The following is a 19,272-nucleotide window of genomic DNA, read 5'->3' on the forward strand; positions in this document are numbered from 1 at the left end:
AGAGCTAGAACAAATAATTTCACAATTTGTATGGAAATACAAAAAACCTCGAATAGCCAAAGCGATCTTGAGAAAGAAGAATGGAACTGGAGGAATCAACCTACCTGACTTCAGGCTCTACTACAAAGCCACAGTTATCAAGACAGTATGGTACTGGCACAAAGACAGAAATATTGATCAATGGAATAAAATAGAAAGCCCAGAGATAAATCCACGCACATATGGACACCTTATCTTCGACAAAGGAGGCAAGAATATACAATGGATTAAAGACAATCTCTTTAACAAGTGGTGCTGGGAAATCTGGTCAACCACTTGTAAAAGAATGAAACTGGACCACTTTCTAACACCATACACAAAAATAAACTCAAAATGGATTAAAGATCTAAACGTAAGACCAGAAACTATAAAACTCCTAGAGGAGAACATAGGCAAAACACTCTCCGACATACATCACAGCAGGATCCTCTAATTAACCTTAAAAGCTTCTGCACATCAAAGGAAACTATCAGCAAGGTGAAAAGACAGCCTTCAGAATGGGAGAAAATAATAGCAAATGAAGCAACCGACAAACAACTAATCTCAAAAATATACAAGCAACTCCTACAGCTCAACTCCAGAAAAATAAACGACCCAATCAAAAAATGGGCCAAAGAACTAAATAGACATTTCTCCAAAAAAGACATACAGATGGCTAACAAACACATGAAAAGATGCTCAACATCACTCATTATCAGAGAAATGCAAATCAAAACCACTATGAGGTACCATTTCACACCAGTCAGAATGGCTGCGATCCAAAAGTCTACAAATAATAAATGCTGGAGAGGGTGTGGAGAAAAGGGAACCCTTTTACACTGTTGGTGGGAATGCAAACTAGTACAGCCACTATGGAGAACAGTGTGGAGATTCCTTAAAAAACTGGAAATAGAACTGCCTTATGATCCAGCAATCCCACTGCTGGGCATACACACTGAGGAAACCAGAAGGGAAAGAGACACGTGTACCCCAATGTTCATCGCAGCACTGTTTATAATAGCCAAGACATGGAAGCAACCTAGATGTCCATCAGCAGATGAATGGATAAGAAAGCTGTGGTACATATACACAATGGAGTATTACTCAGCCATTAAAAAGAATACATTTGAATCAGTTCTGATGAGGTGGATGAAACTGGAGCCTATTGTGCAGAGTGAAGTGAGCCAGAAGGAAAAACATAAATACAGTATACTAACGCATATATATGGAATTTAGAAAGATGGTAACAATAACCCGGTGTACGAGACAGCAAAAGAGACACTGATGTATTGAACAGTCTTATGGACTCTGTGGGAAAGGGAGAGGGTGGGAAGATTTGGGAGAATGGCAATGAAACATGTAAAATATCATGTGGGAAACGAGTTGCCAGTCCAGGTTCGATGCATGACGCTGGATGCTTGGGGCTGGTGTACTGGGATGGCCCAGAGGGATGGTATGGGGAGGGAGGAGGGAGGAGGGTTCGGGATGGGGAACACATGTATACCTGTGGCGGATTCATTTTGATATTTGGCAAAACTGATACAATTATGTAAAGTTTAAAAATAAAATAAAATTAGAGAAAAAAAAAAAAAAATTAAGCTCTCTGAGTTGAGATATAACAGCCATTATTAGTTGCATATATTTCTTAATGGGATTTAAAACTATAGTGTGCCATTCTAAAATATGGGTTTTGAAGTATTATGTGATTATCGCTTTTCATTGAGTATAAATGTGTATATAAACATTGCAAAAAATAAGAGTAGACATCTTTTGAAAGTGAAGGTTTTGGCTTTGAGAGTTTATCTCTTTTTTCAGCTATCTTTTGTACTCAGCTTAATGACCCATAGTTGTAATTTTACTTTTGAGAAATTGCTAAAGTAAGCTTGAATAAAAAGCTGAGCTGCCTATCAGAAGTTATTACTACATTGTTTTGGAGTATATTAGGATATTGTAAAATGCCTGTCTTAGGACAAAAGTCATAGTAACTGATTCAAAATAATTTTTGTTTGTTTGTTTGAAGTGTCTCTGTGAGGAAATGTTTGAGAGAAATAACACCAAGCCAGATATGATTCATAAATTCTCAATGACTGGTTTGTGTGACTATGGAATGAAGTGATAAAAATTTGTTAAATATGAGAAAGGGTAATTATCCAAAATACAAGTTAAATGATCATTATATTGATTCTACATTTTCTTAGCAGTTTGGCACAACTATAGTTTCAAGAGATTCTCCTTAATGCCAAAAAGATGTAGCAGATTTAGAACATAATTGGTAACACAGTCATGTAAAAAGCCAGGATGCAGAGCCTGTTAGAGGGGTTTTTCTGAGCAGACGCTGCTCTGATTAACTCAGGGCACCTCCTTTGTATCCCATTTGTAGATATAGTTGGCAGTATCTGTAGGTTTATTGGGAGAAACGTCAATGATATGATATCAGTTTCATTCTCAGCCTGTAGCCTCAGGCTCTCTGAGTAACATGGAGAGGAATGCCTGCCATGTTTTTAACCAAATAAGACATTTATGAGATATTTGCCAAAGAAAGCATCTCTTCTCCTTTTGGCAGGCCTTGGAAGACAACATGTCACTTGATGAGATTATGAAGCTCACATCCATTGACAAGTGGTTTCTGTATAAGATGCGTGACATTTTAAACATGGAAAAGACACTGAAAGGGCTCAACAGGTAAGGCCCTAGTGCTCTGATTCACTCCAGGTATCTTCTGTGCAATTTTGTCTTTCTTTCCCCCTTACATGTTTGGCCAAAATTCTGCTTCAGTGAAATAAACAGTGTCAATGTTGGAAAGACATAGCCATAGTCAGAAGAAATGGCAGCTTTTAGATGTTTACCTTTTGAAAGGCATCTATTAATAATTTTATTTCTCTTCTACCCTTTCTCTTGCCATGAAACATAGTGATGTTTTTATTAGGTCATTTGAATTTACGAAAATCTATGTACATTTATGAATTGTTGTGCTATATAATTACTAAATATGACCTTCGTGTGTCCTAAGTTGCTTCAGTCGTGTCCGACTCTTTGCCACCCTATGGACTAGCCTGCCAGGCTCCTCTGTCCATGGGATTCTCCAGGCAAGAATACTGGAGTGGGTTGCCATGCCCTCCTCCAGGGGATCTTCCAGATCCAGGGGTCAAACCCGCATCTCTTAAGTTTCCTGCATTGGCAGGTGGGTAATTTTACCACTAATGCTGCCTGGGAAGCCCTTCAAACATGACCTAGATTTAAATTTTATTAATAATAATGAAACTATTTCTGCTTTCTATACATTTTCCAAATGCTGAAATCTGTTTTTCTCTTTTAACATCAACCTACTCATTTCTGTGTCTAGAGTGAGCAAGCATATTCCTCTTGCATTCTACTGATATTTTTAATCTTAGGACATCCAGTTAATCATACAAATAAGCCACACTCAAATTTTTGTTAATAGACTTTTACCTCTCAGTAATTTGCATTTTTATCTCCTTCATGACCAATTATTTGAAAATTTTTATTTCATGTTCAGAATATTCTGATAATGTCAGTGCTTTAAAATCTACATTTTTCTATTTCCTGAGAATGTTTGTAGAAGCTACCCAGGCATATGAGTCACAATAGATTTTAAACTTGGATCTGTGATAATAGGAGCATGTATTACCAATTTAAGAAAGACAGTGTAATTCTCTTTAGCTTGTCTCCTTTAAGAAGGCTTTGAAATACACTACTATTGGAAAAAAAAAATCTCACCTACAAGCCTAGGCGTATGTTTAGAGAGGGAAAATTTTTGTTTGCAGAAATTATTCTCAAATGATTTTAGGAAATGTAAAAGAATTAATCGCTTAAAATGTTGAAGACAGAGGAAGCTCTCAAAGCCTAATTTTCTCAACTATTTAGAAACTGCAATATATAATTGGGTTACTGGGTTTACCTAAAAAATACACAAACTGGGCAATGAAAAAATTTTGCCTTTTTTTTTTTTTTTGAGCAAAATGAAGTTCTTTTTCATCTATTCAACAATCACCCACAACAAATGCTTAGTTTTGAAAATGGGGGATTCCAATCTGTCAAAAATGAAACTAGCAATAGTTGCTTGTAGGTCATCCTTTGTAGTGATCACATAAAATGAACAGTAGATTGAAGTTAAGAATTGAGCCTATACATTCGTCTTAGAATTTTGCTGACTTAAGGTTTGCTTTCTTGGTTTACGATGCCAGCAGAACTTCTGTGTTGAATTATAGTCTGTTCCACTGTTTTCAGTTTCAGACAACTGATTTCAAATGCCTATGAAACCATTCCAATTAAGCCACATGAGGGTGCTAGAAACATACAGTATGCCAATCGCAGCAGTGGAAGAGACCTGGGGTGAAAAACAGCAGATGTTATTGTGATTTAAATTTCCACTTGATATACATTCTGATTTTTGGACAAATTCAGTGTTTTAATTGAATAGTTTTTGTTACAACCAGAAGGTAGGTTGAAATTCTAACTAAGCAGAAATAAGTGTATATTGATAGTGAAAAAGCTGCTTGGAGGCTTATTAGAATCACTCACTGTTGTAGATCACCTACAACATTGCTCTGATTTCAACATTCTGTTGTATTTTTTGCTGTTAATTTGACATTTTAAAATAAAGTCTCCATTTTCTGGTGTAAATATAATTGTAAGTAGAGATTTTTCTATTGGTAATAATGACCTACAATAAATTTTTTAATGTAAAACTTAATAATTTAAAGGAATCTAAAACATAGTACTTAACAATTATCTCTTGTTTCAAGACCTCAACAGAAGATCCATGGTGTTGGTAAACTTAAAACTGAACTTATTATTATGTGATGGACACTTCATTGTTTATTTTTTAAAGTATCTTAGATGCACACATAGAAGTTTGATAACGATTGTTATTTAGAGAAGTTGGATAAATAAAATAAGAATAGATGGCTACTGAAGCTACCTGTCTCAATCATTCTGTGTTACATTGAGATCTGAAGTTGGAAGGATATTGTAGCTGATGGAGGGTGAGTGTAGGACTTGGAGGTTTTTTTGTTTGTTTGTTTGTTTGTTTTCCCCCTATTTTGATTATCTTCATGATTACCCTGGATTATGACATCTTCCAGTATTTTTTTTTTAGCCTCTAAATATCCAAAGAAGCTTGGTCATTGAGGCAGATACTACTCAAATAGTGATAGTTCTCTAATAACATTTGTTATTATTCGTCTCAGTTAAGTATTGCCAGTTTGGAGGAAAGTCAAGGTCAGCTGCTTCATTTTTATCTGTGGTTCACTTTGTTTCAAAATCTCAACTGCTTCCATGTTGGAAAGGCTGATGTTAGATGTAGGCCCAGGAAGTAGCTATTTATTTGGTCTGATTTGGGCCAACTCCCAAATTCTCTTACCTGATCATATCCCTGGTACCTGTGTGCCCAGGTCCCTCAGCAACTTTCTTCTAAGTTCCTGGGAAAATAGGTAATGGGAATCTTAATTAGGAGAAAAGGAGAAACTTAAAGAGAGGATAAAGTATAGAATTATAGGCATTTGTTAAATTTCAGCTGGTTCCTGCCTTGTGCATTGGAAGGAGTATATTCTATAGAACCAGTCAGATGGGTGCAGTCTTACCCACTGTGGAATCACGGGCATGTCACTTCCCTCAATTCTCCAACCTCTTCCTGCTAATGTCTGCTTTATAGTTTTGTTTTGGAGCTTAAATAATATAAACACAAAGGATCCCTTGCACAAGATAAGTGTCCAGGAAAGTTTTCTCTATGCCCCCTGAAAATGAAAATGTTACTTGTTATACTGAAGAGTATTTTGTGATTTTAGATATATGCTCATTTTCAGAGTCATAATTTGCATTTGTATATATATTTTATAATGTATCATTTCTTAACTTTCTTTATGATGCATTGTCACTTATTTTAATACCAAATGTATTCTTATAAGGAAGCAATGATAGCTAGTGGTACAAATGCCATTCTTATCAAAAGATCAATAATACTCGATTATACTAATGAACAAATATTCCCAATCATGCTAAAGTTTTTCTAAATGCAATAAACACATTCACTAGCAGAAGATGAAACTAGCACTTAGATTGACAGCAGCCTATTACTTGTATTTATACATAGTCACCTGAAATGAAGCTCAGAATTTTAATTCCAAATGGAATACCCATGTATTAGGTATATATGTGGATGCCCACAGATTAGAGTAGAGAAAAAAATAAAAAACAACAACACAGTGATTGTAGCAAGGTTAGCACTATGGAAATAACTGATATGTTTTATGTGTCTGTTACAAAGTAGAAATTACAGTTTTCTCATTTTCTTAAAGGGTGGAGATTAACCTGTATCATGTTGAGGATGAAGTATGAAATCCTAGTCTTATTCAATGATAAGCCAAGTTAGGTGTTAGAATAATGAACTCAGTATCCCAGGTCTGAGTGCTTGCTTTCATCAGAACTCAGTTTGCTGTCTTCAGTGTATGAGCATAGCAATGACAATGGTCTGGAAACTTCCAGAGCAAATATCCATTCTTCCCAACTTTGGTGTTAATCATTATTCAGACAGCTTCAGCAAAAAAAAAAAGAAAAAAAAAAGAAGAAAAAAAAATTCTCTTCTATACTTCAGTTCACTGACTTTCTCTTTTTCTTTTTAAATTGTTTGCTGCTGCCCAAGGGTGTGCTAGGAAAGTTGACTGTCTTAGGCTTTCCCCAAATTTATAAGCCAGTGTAGTGGCATGAATCTACCTAGAATGATAACATATTTCACAGTGGATTTCTTTAGTTTTGAAGAGTTTCTCTTAATGTGATGAGTTGTGTCATGAAGGATTCCAATGCATATTACACTTATGTATTGGGATTTATATGTTTGATCTATTAACTTCATGTTACCGGATCACTTAGCAAGAAGTTTAAGAAAAACTAAGCTCATCAGAATTTTCTGTGTAACTGCAACATTTACAAAACCTTTCTTCAATGGTCTTCACTATCAAGCTATACAGACTTTAGTATATCTGTTTTTCTTATACTCATCTTACCAACACTGACTCTTTCACATATAATGTGAAAGTGAAAGTTGCTCAGTCGTGTCTGACTCTTTGCAACCACATGGACTATACAGTTCATGGAATTCTCCAGGCCAGAATATTGGAGTGGGTAGCCATTCCCTTCTACAGGGGATCTTCCCAACCCAGGAATCAAACCCTGGTCTCCCACATTGCAGGCAGATTCTTTACCAGCTGAGCCACAAAGGAAGCCCAAGAAGATATATTGCTCCTCCCATATAACATTTTCACTAGAATAAAAATATGTTTATTTTGATCTATTAAAGATTACAAAAGTCTCACCTGAAATTCTCTCCTCCATTGGTTCATAGGCAGATTCAGTTTTAGTTGTTCAAATAAAACTGGATTGGAGGACAGAATGACCGGTACTGTAAGTCAAACCAATAAATATGTCAAATGTCTTTATCATTAGATTCTCTTGACATAGCTGGCTCTCTAAAGTAACAAAAGAATGGATTTAGAACTTTATTAATATAGAAACCTGAATTTTGATTCAAACACATTCCAAGTTTAAGATATTGGGTTGGTCAAAAAGTTCCTATGGTTTTAAGTAAAAGTTAAAGACAGTTTTCATTTTCACCAAGAACCTTATTGAACAACGTATTCACTTAACAAACAAACTTTGACCAAACCAATAATATGTGTGTAAGTTTGTGTGTATACATATACACATTTATGTATACATTAGGGGTTTAATAGCAAATATTCTAGGTTCTGGAGTTCAATTCTGTCATTTATTAGCATGGGATATCAAGAGCCTCAGCTTAATATTTATGAAATTGGGATGATTATTGACCTTCTTAGGTTGTGGTAAGGATTAACTGTAATTATAACAGTGCCTGATATATAGTCAATGAATTCAGTGATTAATATTAGGTTGGGAACACACACACACACACACACACACACATTTAGGTTTGTAAAAATGTACAAAGGTAGATTATATAACATCTGGAGGAAACAGATTACATGTAGTAGATACTTCCAATTCAGTAACAGTATTTGATAAAGGGATGATAATCCCATATCACAGATCTAGCATCATCATAGAACTAATACATTTGATAAAGGTTTCAACAATATTAATAATTAATAGCTAAGCACAGGTACAAAATATCACTTTCACTATAAATAAGAAAGTTAACTGTAGGAAAGCTTCTTTGTCAGCAAGAACTATTTTAAGACACTACACTCCAAACCTTTTTATTTATAATTCCAGGTTGAATTAACAATTTTAGATTGAAAGATAATCATGGTTGTCTCTCATGATTAAAAATCCCAATCTGAACAGGCAAGAAAAAAATGTGAATGTGCTAATTACCAGTTTTGAACATCTGCTTATAATTCTTTTTAATTTTTTTATTTCCTTATTTTAATTTTTAGGTTCTTTTGTTATTTCTGACTGACATGTCTAGCTCAAGAATTTTCTTATACCCTTCTAAATTGTATAATTTTGCTTTTTTACTGGCTAAAACTAGATTGAATTAAGTTTTGAGTCCTTCTTTCAGTTATTAGCTTAAAGAAGGCAGCTAGCCATTGCTTGTGTTGTACCTTGGTAAGTCGCCAAATGGAAAGTTTCCACCATTTCTGATGACTGTTCTTTTGCATTTCATTCAAATTGGGCAGTTTTCCCAGTATGGTCCATTTTGCTGTTTTGTTTTTTTTTTTCCCTCACAATGCTGCTATATATGTTAGTAACATAATGCTTGACTGTTTAAAAGGACTCTGCTTTCGTCCACTTTAGATGTTCAAAAGTAGAGGGCGTGACCATTGTGATACAGTTTATACCATATATAATATATAATACATTATACCATATATTGGGGAAGGCAATGGCACCCCACTCCAGTACTTCTGCCTGGAAAATCCCATGGATGGAGGAGCCTGGTAGGCTGCAGTCCATGGGGTCGCTCAGAGTTGGACAGGACTGAGTGGCTTCACTTTCACTTTTCACTTTCACGCATTGGAGAAGGAAATGGCAACCCACTCCAGTGTTCTTGCCTGGAGAATCCTGGGGACGGCGGAGCCTGGTGGGCTGCCGTCTATGGGGTCACACAGAGTCGGACACGACTGAAGCGACTTAGTAGCAGCAGCAGCATGAAGCTAAGATTTAGATTTATTTCTAAAATAATTATTTTTTAATGTTTATTGGAGTATAGTTGATTTACTTTATTAATTGTTGATATAAGCTTAATTTACTTTGAATTAATGTGCAAATTGTTTAGATTTTGCCCACTATTCATGTGTTGGTTAATTATTCATTCTGATAATATTAATATCTCGTCCCTCTACACTGCCCACTTATTGCTGTACTCAATGTAGTAAAAAAGAGGAAAGTGTGCTTTTGAAGGACACTAATTTTCATCTGAGCATCTCAGTGTTCAGTGTGATAAACTACATCCATTGATGGGTGCTGAAAAGTCATAGGTGTGCCTATAGCTTAGGAAAACAATCTAGGGCAAGCCTGGTGAGTTCCACTTGGGCATTCAAGTGCTAAATTGAGCTCAGTAAAGTTGGCCATTTCCCTGCAGCCGCAAACTTCTGGCAGATGTAATAATTCAAGTATCACCTTAGCTGGAACACTCCCTTTGAATGTCCTCTTCTACATGTGTTGGTTTCTATTGACTTTTTATGTAACTTGCTCAGGAGGCATGGCAAAACCAGACAAGAACGTTTTTTGCTTGTATTTAATTGAAGTTTTCAAGGGAGAAGTGTTACCTAAAAGTTATTAAAACTTAGGCACAACTACTATGTACAAAATAGTAACTAATGAGGACCTACTGTTTAGCTCAGGGACCTCTACACAGTGATCTGTGGTGACCAAAATAGGGAGGAAATCTAAAAAAGAGTGGGTATATGTCTATGTATAACTGAATCACTTTGCTATACAGCAGGAAACTAAAACAACATTGCAAAGCAACTATACTCTAATAAAATGTTTTTAAAAAACTTAAGCATAAGACAGAGAAGGGTCAGTACATTCTAAAGATAATTTTTACTTTCTGGTAGAAAAAATAGCATTAAGCAAATATCTTTAAAGTGTATTAAATATAGAAGTGACTTAGAGAAGGAAATATATATTTCATTATGTATAACATATAATACATGTTATATTTTTATGATCCTCTATTATGATTTATGGGGCTTCCCTGGTGGCTCAGTGGTAAAGAATCCACCTGTCAATGTAGGAGATGCAGATTTGATCTCTGGGTTGGGAAGATCCCCTGGAGAAGGAAATGGCAGTCCATTCCAGTATTCTTGCCTGGGAAATCCCATGGACACAGGGACCTGGCAGGCTCCAGTCCACAGGGCCACAAAGAATCGCACATAACTTAGCATACATGCACTATTACTTTTGCTTGTGATATCATATATTGTTTTCTCCACTACAGTCTGTGGAAATTCATATATACATATATGTATATACACACTAGGTATGTGGCTCTGTATTATTTTGAATGTAGAATGAGAATAGAAATTGTTGCTCACTTTAGTGGAACCCATTGATCTGATTTGCAGAAAATAGTTTGTGTCCTCTGACTTCATTATCAACTCATACAACATATCTAAGTCTCAGTTTCACTCTAGTTTTAAAAAATATATTGTTTTATTTCACTATTAATCGTGCTGCTAAGATGAATATATAATATATTATGTATAAACTAATTGACTCAAAAGCAAAATAATTTTATTAGTTACTATATATTACTAGCCAATGATTTTAATCTTGAATACCCTAAACCATTTATCTAACAAAGAATACTAAATACTGGACCTTATATAAAATAGTTATTTTTTCTCTGTAAAATAGGAACATTTCTATGGGAATTTCCATGCCTGTGAACTAATGCAAAAAAAAATACTTTTCCTTTTAAATTTGTTTTTATGTTCCACGTGTTCAGTTTGGTTCAGTCACTCAGTTGTGTCCGACTCTTTGTGACCCCATGGACTGCGGCACACCAGGCCTCCCTGTCCATCACCAACACCCAAAGTTTACTCAAACTCATGTCCATTGAGTCAGTGATGCCATCCAACCATTACATCCCCTGTTGTTCCCTTCTCCTCCCGCCTTCAATCTTTCCCAGCATCAGGGTCTTTTCAAATGAGTCAGTTCTTCGCATCAGGTGGCCAAAGTATTGGCCATGTGTTAAGATAGGATATTTCATGCAATGTCACAGATTTGACAGGCCTCTATTAATTTCAACTAATAATGTATTATATTGGTTACATTGAATAAAATTTCACATTAAACATTTAATGTCCTGAGAAATCTCATTGAATTTATTAAACAATGTTTTAATTGTTTTGACAAATAATTATGCATTTTGAAAGTATGTGAGAGAACTTGAATCTTATATGGGCAAGATTCATGTTTCATTTAAAATATTTTCAGAGTGATGGCCACATCACTCATAAAATAAATATTATTTATTTTCTGCACATGTTTGATAGTTCCAAAACCCTTAAGTTAATTTAAAATAACATATACTCATACTTTGTATGTATATATTTATGTATCTATTAATTGTCAGGACTTAACAGATTTTCCCTATGTCAATATCAGTGATCTCAGCTTGATAGGATGTGTATTTGCTTGATGACATTTCTCTTTATTAGGAAATGTTATTAGACCAAATGGTATTGTTAGTTCCCTTCAGTGGGTTTGTAACCTATTTTTGAAAATTTATGTAACCTTCAAATTTTGATTTGAAGATTTGTATACACTTAGGTATATGTGAGATAGGATGCTTTTAATGGACCAACAAGAGGCAGAAATGCAAAGCCAGGAAAGTATGTGCGTGTGTGCTAAGTCACTTCAGTCATGTTCAATTCTTTGTGACCCCATGGACTGTAACCCACCAGGATCCTCTGTCCATGAGATTCTCCAGGCAAGACTATTAGAGTGGGTTGCCATGCCCTCCTCCATACGGAAGTAGAATGCAGGTTAAAAACCAAAGCTCTAAGACCTTTGTGTATGTTATCCAAGTCACAGTTTAAGAGTTCATATGTATGGATCCCTACCCCATAATTTATAAACAAAATTATGACTCAGAATATTTAAGTAAATTTTTCAAGATTTCAGGGGAAGTGCATATTGAATCCAGGATTTTAGTTCAGGACTTTCGGAATCCAAGGACAGTGTCTTTTCTTCAATATATACCTATGACATAGGAACCAAAGGAAAAGAGAATTATGAATAAATAATATAGGAAAAGATACTTTTTAACAGCATGGCATGGTTTAGGGAGAGCAGAAAGGGAGAGAATTGATCAAGTCCACCAAAATTGATGATGGGGAGGTAGGAGTAGGAGCTAGATTATAAGGACCAGATATGCAATGAGAAAGAGGAAGTAGGTAAATGGATAAATTCTACTTCAGTTCAGTTCAGTTCAGTTGCTCAGTCATGTCCGATTCTTTGTGACCCCATGAATCACAGCACGCCAGGCCTCCCTGTCCATCACCAACTCCTGGAGTTTACTCAAACTCATGTCCATCGAGTCGGTGATGCCATCCAGTCATCTCATCCTCTATTGTCCCCTTCTCCTCCTGCCCTCAATCTTTCCCAGCATCAGGGTCTTTTCAAATGAGTCAGCTCTTCGTATCAGGTGGCCAAAGTATTGGAGCTTCAGCTTCAGCATCATTCCCTCCAAAGAAATCCCAGGGCTGATCTCCTTCAGAATGGACTGGTTGGATCTCCTTGCAGTCCAAGGGACCCTCAAGAGTCTTCTCCAACACCACAGTTCAAAAGCATCAATTCTTTGGTGCTCAGCTTACTTCACAGTCCAACTCTCACATCCATACATGACCACTGGAAAAACCATAGCCTTGACTAGATGGACCTATGTTGGCAAAGTAATGTCTCTGCTTTTCAATATACTATCTAGGTTGGTTATAACTTTCCTTCTAAGGAGTAAGCGTCTTTTAATTTCATGGCTACAGTCACAATCTGCAGTAATTTTGGAGCCCAGAAAAATAAAGTCTGTCATTGTTTCCGCTGTTTCCCCATCTATTTCCCATGAAGTGATGGGACCAGATGCCATGATCTTTGTTTTCTGAATGTTGAGCTTTAAGCCAACTTTTTCACTCTCCTCTTTCACTTTCATCAAGAGGCTTTTTAGGTCCTCTTCACTTTCTGCCATAAGGGTGATGTCATCTGCATATCTGAGGTTATTGATATTTCTCCCAGCAATCTTGATTCCAGCTTGTGCTTCTTCCAGGCCAGTGTTTCTCATGATGTATTCTGCATGTAAGTTAAATAAGCATGGACCTTTGTTGTCAAAGTAATATCTCTGCGTTTCAACGTGCTGTCTAGGTTGGTCATAACTTTCCTTCCAAGGAGTAAGTGTCTTTTAATTTCATGGCTGCAGTCACCATCTGCAATGACTTTGGAGGTCCCCCCCTCAAATAAAGTCAGCTACTGTTTCCTGCTATTAACATCCTCCAATTAAACTGTAAATTCCATTATGGTAAATTTCAAAGGCCATAACGTCTTACTTTACTTTTATTAGGAGATTTTTCTTAAGAGCTTTTGCTGATTTATGTGATTGAAGAATGGAGTTCACCATTCTAAAGTATTGTGTCAATTCTAGAATAGATATGAATGGCTTCCAAGTCTTTATTTACTATATATTTTCTTGGGAATTGATCTTGCATAAAGTAAAACTCAATGATGTTTGTATGATAATTTTCCCATTAAATGAATGAAAATATATTCTTGGATATATTTTCCAAGAAATGTAAAATCAGAATATAAAATCAGAAAGTAAAAATCAGAATTTCTCAATCAATCTGCAGAAGGGAAATTGGAGTGGAAGAAAATGTATTATAATTCCTGATTGCCCAAGGGACTCACAAAATTATTAATTGGCAAATATGTAGTGCAAAATATAAGCTCTGTGTTGGAAGACACTGGAAAGCAGCATCTCTAGGTTATCATTATTTAAGTGACTATATATTTACTAGGAGGGTCTTCCCAGGTGGTGCTACTGGTAAAGAACCCACTTGCTAATGCAAGAGATTTTAAGAGACATGGGTTTAATCCTTGGTTGGAAAGATCCCCTGGAAGAGGTCATGGCAACCCACTCCAGTATTCATGCCTGGAGAATCCCACTGACAGAGGAGCCTAGTGGTCTATAGTTCATAGGGTTGCAAAGAGTTAGACATGACTGAAGTGACTTAGCATACACACAAGCACACACGTATTTACTAGGAAGGCTCTGAATAAACTGTTTTCTAATAAAAGGGGATTTATCTAATTATTTTTCATTGTCAAATAGAGATTTTATGCACTGGGAGCATTATAATACTTAACATGGGCATTATAAACTCTATTGGGAATGAGCTACAATTAAGAAAGCTTTGATTTTAAAAATTATCTAAGTCTTCAAAATTGCAAATTTTTAGAAAAGTTTTTAGAAGGAATATTCATAAATATGTAGAGTGGTAGCGAAGGCTATGATTTAATTAACCAGCAAACACAGCTAAGGCAAAAGTACATAGCTATAACATTTATAATACAGGAATTTATATTTCTCTTGTGACAAAGTACATTTCTGTTATGATACAGTTGTAAAATAATTACTATTCTATTTTTGTAGAAGGTGAAACTGAGTCACACAGAGGTGTGTGTCCTGCTTTATGTCACACCAGTCAGAGGGAAGCAATAAATCTAGCCCAGGGCTTCTGCCTTCAGTTCTAGTCACTAACCCTTTTTAAAAGCTTCTTTGTAGAGATATGACTTTTAAATCAGACAGCTGGAGATCAGTTCCTCCTTAGCTGTCAAGTTGCGAGCTGCATGTTTTCCTGCCTGGATTGTTGACCTCACTTAGAGCAGAAGCCTTGTAAGAGATGTGCCCTTCTCTAGAACTCTTGTGAGGAAAACATGGGGGCCTGGCAGGGAGAAAGCCTTGGTGAGTCACCTTAAAAGATGTAAACAGAATTTTCAAGGGTATGGAGAGCTAGCATAAGAATTTTCTTTTTAAATTTTGCTGTATTTATAAGACAGACATCTCTCTCTCTCTCTGTGTATGCACATATACATACAAATACGTATATTTCTTCTTTAAATGGAGGGGTGAGAGTTTAAAGCTCCTGAAGTATACAATGGAAATTAAACTTAGTCAAAATAGTCTGCTTGAGCAATAATTACAGATGCTAGATAATCACTCTCTGGCTCCCAGGATTTTTCACCTGCTCATTCATTCCTGAAATGCCTTAGTGGGTGTAAGACCACCGCATGTACGCTGGGAGCTGAAGTGGGTGATGCCTACCTTGAGGAGTGAGGCAGTGGCCTTGACTTCTGACAGCGGAGTAAATGCCTGAGTGAACATTATCTCCAGGAGATTGTTTATGCTTTGCAGTAGATATGAAGTGTAGTGGGCCTTGCCCCCTCAAGATCTGGATACAGGAATGCTACAGAAAGAGGGAGGAGACAGACAACCCAAGATGCTAAGGCCACGTTTAGGGGACTTGCCAATCTTGTTCTGCTAAACTCCTGTTGCTTCTCCTCTACCTCCTCTTTCCCTTTCTCCTCTCTTGTGCCTGCTCCTTCCCCTTTTCCTTGTCTTCTGGCCTTGGCATTTATGAAGCACTTATTACCTAATTGGCATGTGCTAAACACTTGACATGTTTATCATTTCATCTGATTAATGAGATTTTTATCTTAGTGTAGTTAGTTGGAGCCTAACTCTAGATCCAGCCAGTAATATTGGCTTATCTCAGGCTGCGTAGGCAATTAGGCACTATTTGCCTATGTAAATATAGTGATGGTAATGTAAAGGCCATCACACGGTTATGTTGATATTACACACACTGCCTCATACTGCACCTGCTATCTATCTTTGGCTGATGGTCTGGTTTAATTGACCATCCTTTGCTCTAGCTAGCTTGAAGTGGGGGCTACTGAGTTAGTTCTTGAATCTACAGTCATAAGTATGAAATAGATGAGAATTTTTGCTATCTGGATATTATATGTCTTCTTCTGAAAAACTCTCAGTGACAAAGATTTTTGACTTCCATGTGGGTAGTAATCCTCAAATTAACATAGATCTAGTGTGACATGGTACCAGGACTTTAATCTGAGAATTTTTCCACATCCTCCTGAAAATGGCTTCAGATTTTTCTCCTTCCTAGAAAAGGTTTACATTTTCTTATTCAAGAACTGGGGAATATTGGTCAAAAGTTATTTCTACATATGTTACACTTAGCAAGGAAAAAAAAAAATCTAAGCAGGCAATGGCACCCCACTCCAGTACTCTTGCCTGGAAAATCCTATGGATGGAGGAGCCTGGTAGGCTGCAGTCCGTGGGGTCGCTAGGAGTCGGACATGACTGAGCGACTTCACTTTCACTTTTCACTTTCATGCATTGGAGAAGGAAATGGCAACCCACTCCAGTGTTCTTGCCTGGAGGATCCCAGGGACGGGGGAGCCTGATGGGCTGCCATCTATGGGGTCGCAGGGAGTTGAACATGACTGAAGCGACTTAGCAGCAGCAGCAGCAAGCAGTAGTTATCAGTAAATAGGCTTCATGTAATTCTGGGCTTCCCTGGTGGCTCAGACGGTAAAGAAACTGCCTGCAATGTAGGAGACCTGGGTTCAATCTTGGGTCAGGAAGATTCCCTGAAGGAAGAAATGGCAACCCACTTCAGTATTCTTGCCTGAGAAATCCCATCGTCAGAGGCGCTTGGTAGGCTACAATTCATGGAGTCACAAAGAGTCAGACACGACTGCATGACTAACACACAAAATTCTAAGTAACAGTTTCTAGAAGTCAAAGGAAGTCACATATTGAAATTTATAATACGTTTGTTTCTTGGACAACATATGTGACATTTGAAAAACTCCTCTGTGAAAACATGACTTGTTTTTTTTTTAAGATTTTAATTTTTTTTGGTATGGATCATTTTTAAAGTCTTTGTTGAATTTGTTACACTATTGCTTCTGTTGTTTATGTTCTGGTTTTTTGATTGCAAGGCATATGGGTGGGATCTTAACTCCCCAACCAGGGATCAAACCCTCATCCCCTGCATCGGAAGTTGAAGTCTTAACCACTGGACCTCCAGGAAAGTCTCATGCTTTAAACAAAGATGATGGATAAATTTTAAAATATAGGGCTTCCAAATAAACTTGTTTGTGAAATAACAAATTTTTTAAAATATCAAAGAATACTCATTTAGTGTCAGTTTTCTACTGGATCCTTATACAGTATTTCTTTTTATCTTTGGATTTAAATTCTGGATGTATAACAAACCTATGTTTATAGAAAAATCTAGGATTTTGCTTACTGAATACTCTCTTAATTTTTTAAAAAAGAATACACTGAATTCATTTAAAATTATGAATAAATTTGCTAAGCAGAAATAATAGGAGCACTATCCCATAGTATAAACTTCGCCTTTTAGCTCAGTCTGATCAGGTAAAAGCTATTTCTTTAATAAAAATATGCTCTTTTGAGTGTAGCAGAGAACTTTTTTATATACTAGTAAACATGGTGGCTCTGTGGTAAAGAATCTGCTTGCAACGCAGGAGATGCGTGTTTGATCACTGGGTTAGGAAGATCCTCTGGAGGAGGAAATGGCAACCCACTCCAGTATTCGTGCCTGGCAAATCCCATGGACAGAGGAGCCTGGCAGGCTACAGTCCACGGAGTCGCAAGAGAGTCAGACACTCCTGAGGGACTGAGCATACACATTCATAGGACACAATTATGAGATTATAATCCACAGTATATAAATATACCAGATTAAAAGTTATATAACAATATTTCTGGATTATTGGGATTGCTAAAGATTGGTTAAAAATGAACATAGGATTCAGGAGTTTAAAAATATTCTACTTAAAGATACCTATAATATAAATTTCTCATAGTATTTTCTTTTGTGTTTTGATTTGTTGCTCGTAATACCCTTTAAAGTGAAGTATAATTTTGTGTGTCATCAGCACTTGCAATTTTATAGCATTGTTGTTATAGTGCTAAGTGAGCCCAGATCCTAATAAATACTTTTCATACTCACATGGTTTCATATGAACATGGGATCTAATTGTTTGTCCTGGACACAAGAGAGAAAAGATTAAGGCTTTCTTTAAATCCTCTGAGGACCTCACTGCTGTACAGAAATGAAGCATGGTGCTCTCAAAAATTAAGAGAAAATAGTGCTACTTACCCAACTTCCTGGGTTTTTATCATTTTCTTTCCTAAATGCTACTGCTGCTTTTGAAAAATGTCTTTCTCATTTCTCTCAAGGAAAGAGGTAACAACCTGTCTCCTTGAAAGAAAAGATGAGAAGACAAATAACGTCTCCACTTGATTGCATTATTGAGATTGTGGCATGGGCTTGAACCCGTGAAATGCCAAAAATAATCAATGAAGCCCTGCAGAACTCAGAAGAGAGGCTGGTGAGGGGTCTTGGAACAGAGAACATACATCTTACTCAGTTCTCTTCCCTTATGAGATTTGCTGTCGTTACTGAACATCAGGCCTTCTCCGTAGCTTTTCTTAGCTCCTGCCTTTGGGGGGATTTTTTAAGAGAAGATAATAACAATTGCAAGCCCATCTCATAATTGTAGGCCAGGTGGAGCACTCATTTTCACATTAGGGCCTTGTGCAATCTGGAGGGAAATTTGTTTAGTATTACTTATGAGTTGGTGGATCAGATAAAAGCCAGTCAAGTGGAAGAGAGGACTGTGTGAAGTATGTGGGCTCCCCTGGTAATTGCAATGCTGCAGGCGTTCCTCTGGTCGGGTAATAGATTTCCCCAGCTCCTCTGTGCCAGGTGAAATTTCCTCATTAAGGGGAATTTATTCCATTTCCTTTTATCATTTATTATTGAAGACTAAGTGTGAGTGGAGGAAACCTCAGAGATGACAGGCTAGAATTTTAAACAACAAGATCTACACCGGAAGTAGAAGAGAAAGAGCAGAGAGGCTTGTTTTGTTTATAAAAGGAGCTAAGGCGGGAGAGAACACTTCTCCCTCTAGAAGCTGAGCCATCCCGTCTTAGGGTTAAAAGATGATGGCAGAGTGTGTGAAAGTATGATCGTCTTATTTTTAAGACTTTTTTTCCCCCTCTAAAATTTCAGACTGTCATTTTGTGCTGCTCAGGAGAGAAAAACTGAAGGTTATGAAAAGGCCAGCCTCAGAGCTGTTTGGTGTTTCTTTGTTTTATTGTTTAGATTCTATTAAGCGATATTGAAAGTGTAACCTTTA

At 36.6% G+C, this 19,272-nt stretch overlaps 1 protein-coding gene across 1 annotated transcript in view; it reads left to right on the forward strand.

Annotated features, from left to right (window-relative positions):
• The window catches only part of CPS1 (carbamoyl-phosphate synthase 1, mitochondrial), a 142,920-nt gene that overhangs the window by 68,146 nt on the left and 55,502 nt on the right, over window positions 1–19,272 (forward strand). The window contains exon 21 of the mRNA XM_010861118.1: window positions 2,582–2,700. Coding sequence (XP_010859420.1) covers window positions 2,582–2,700 — 119 coding nt within the window. The remainder of the gene's footprint in view (window positions 1–2,581; window positions 2,701–19,272) is intronic.

This window comes from Bison bison, unplaced genomic scaffold, assembly GCF_000754665.1.
Source record: "Bison bison bison isolate TAMUID 2011002044 unplaced genomic scaffold, Bison_UMD1.0 scf7180017864471, whole genome shotgun sequence".
NCBI classification, from domain to species: domain Eukaryota; kingdom Metazoa; phylum Chordata; class Mammalia; order Artiodactyla; family Bovidae; genus Bison; species Bison bison.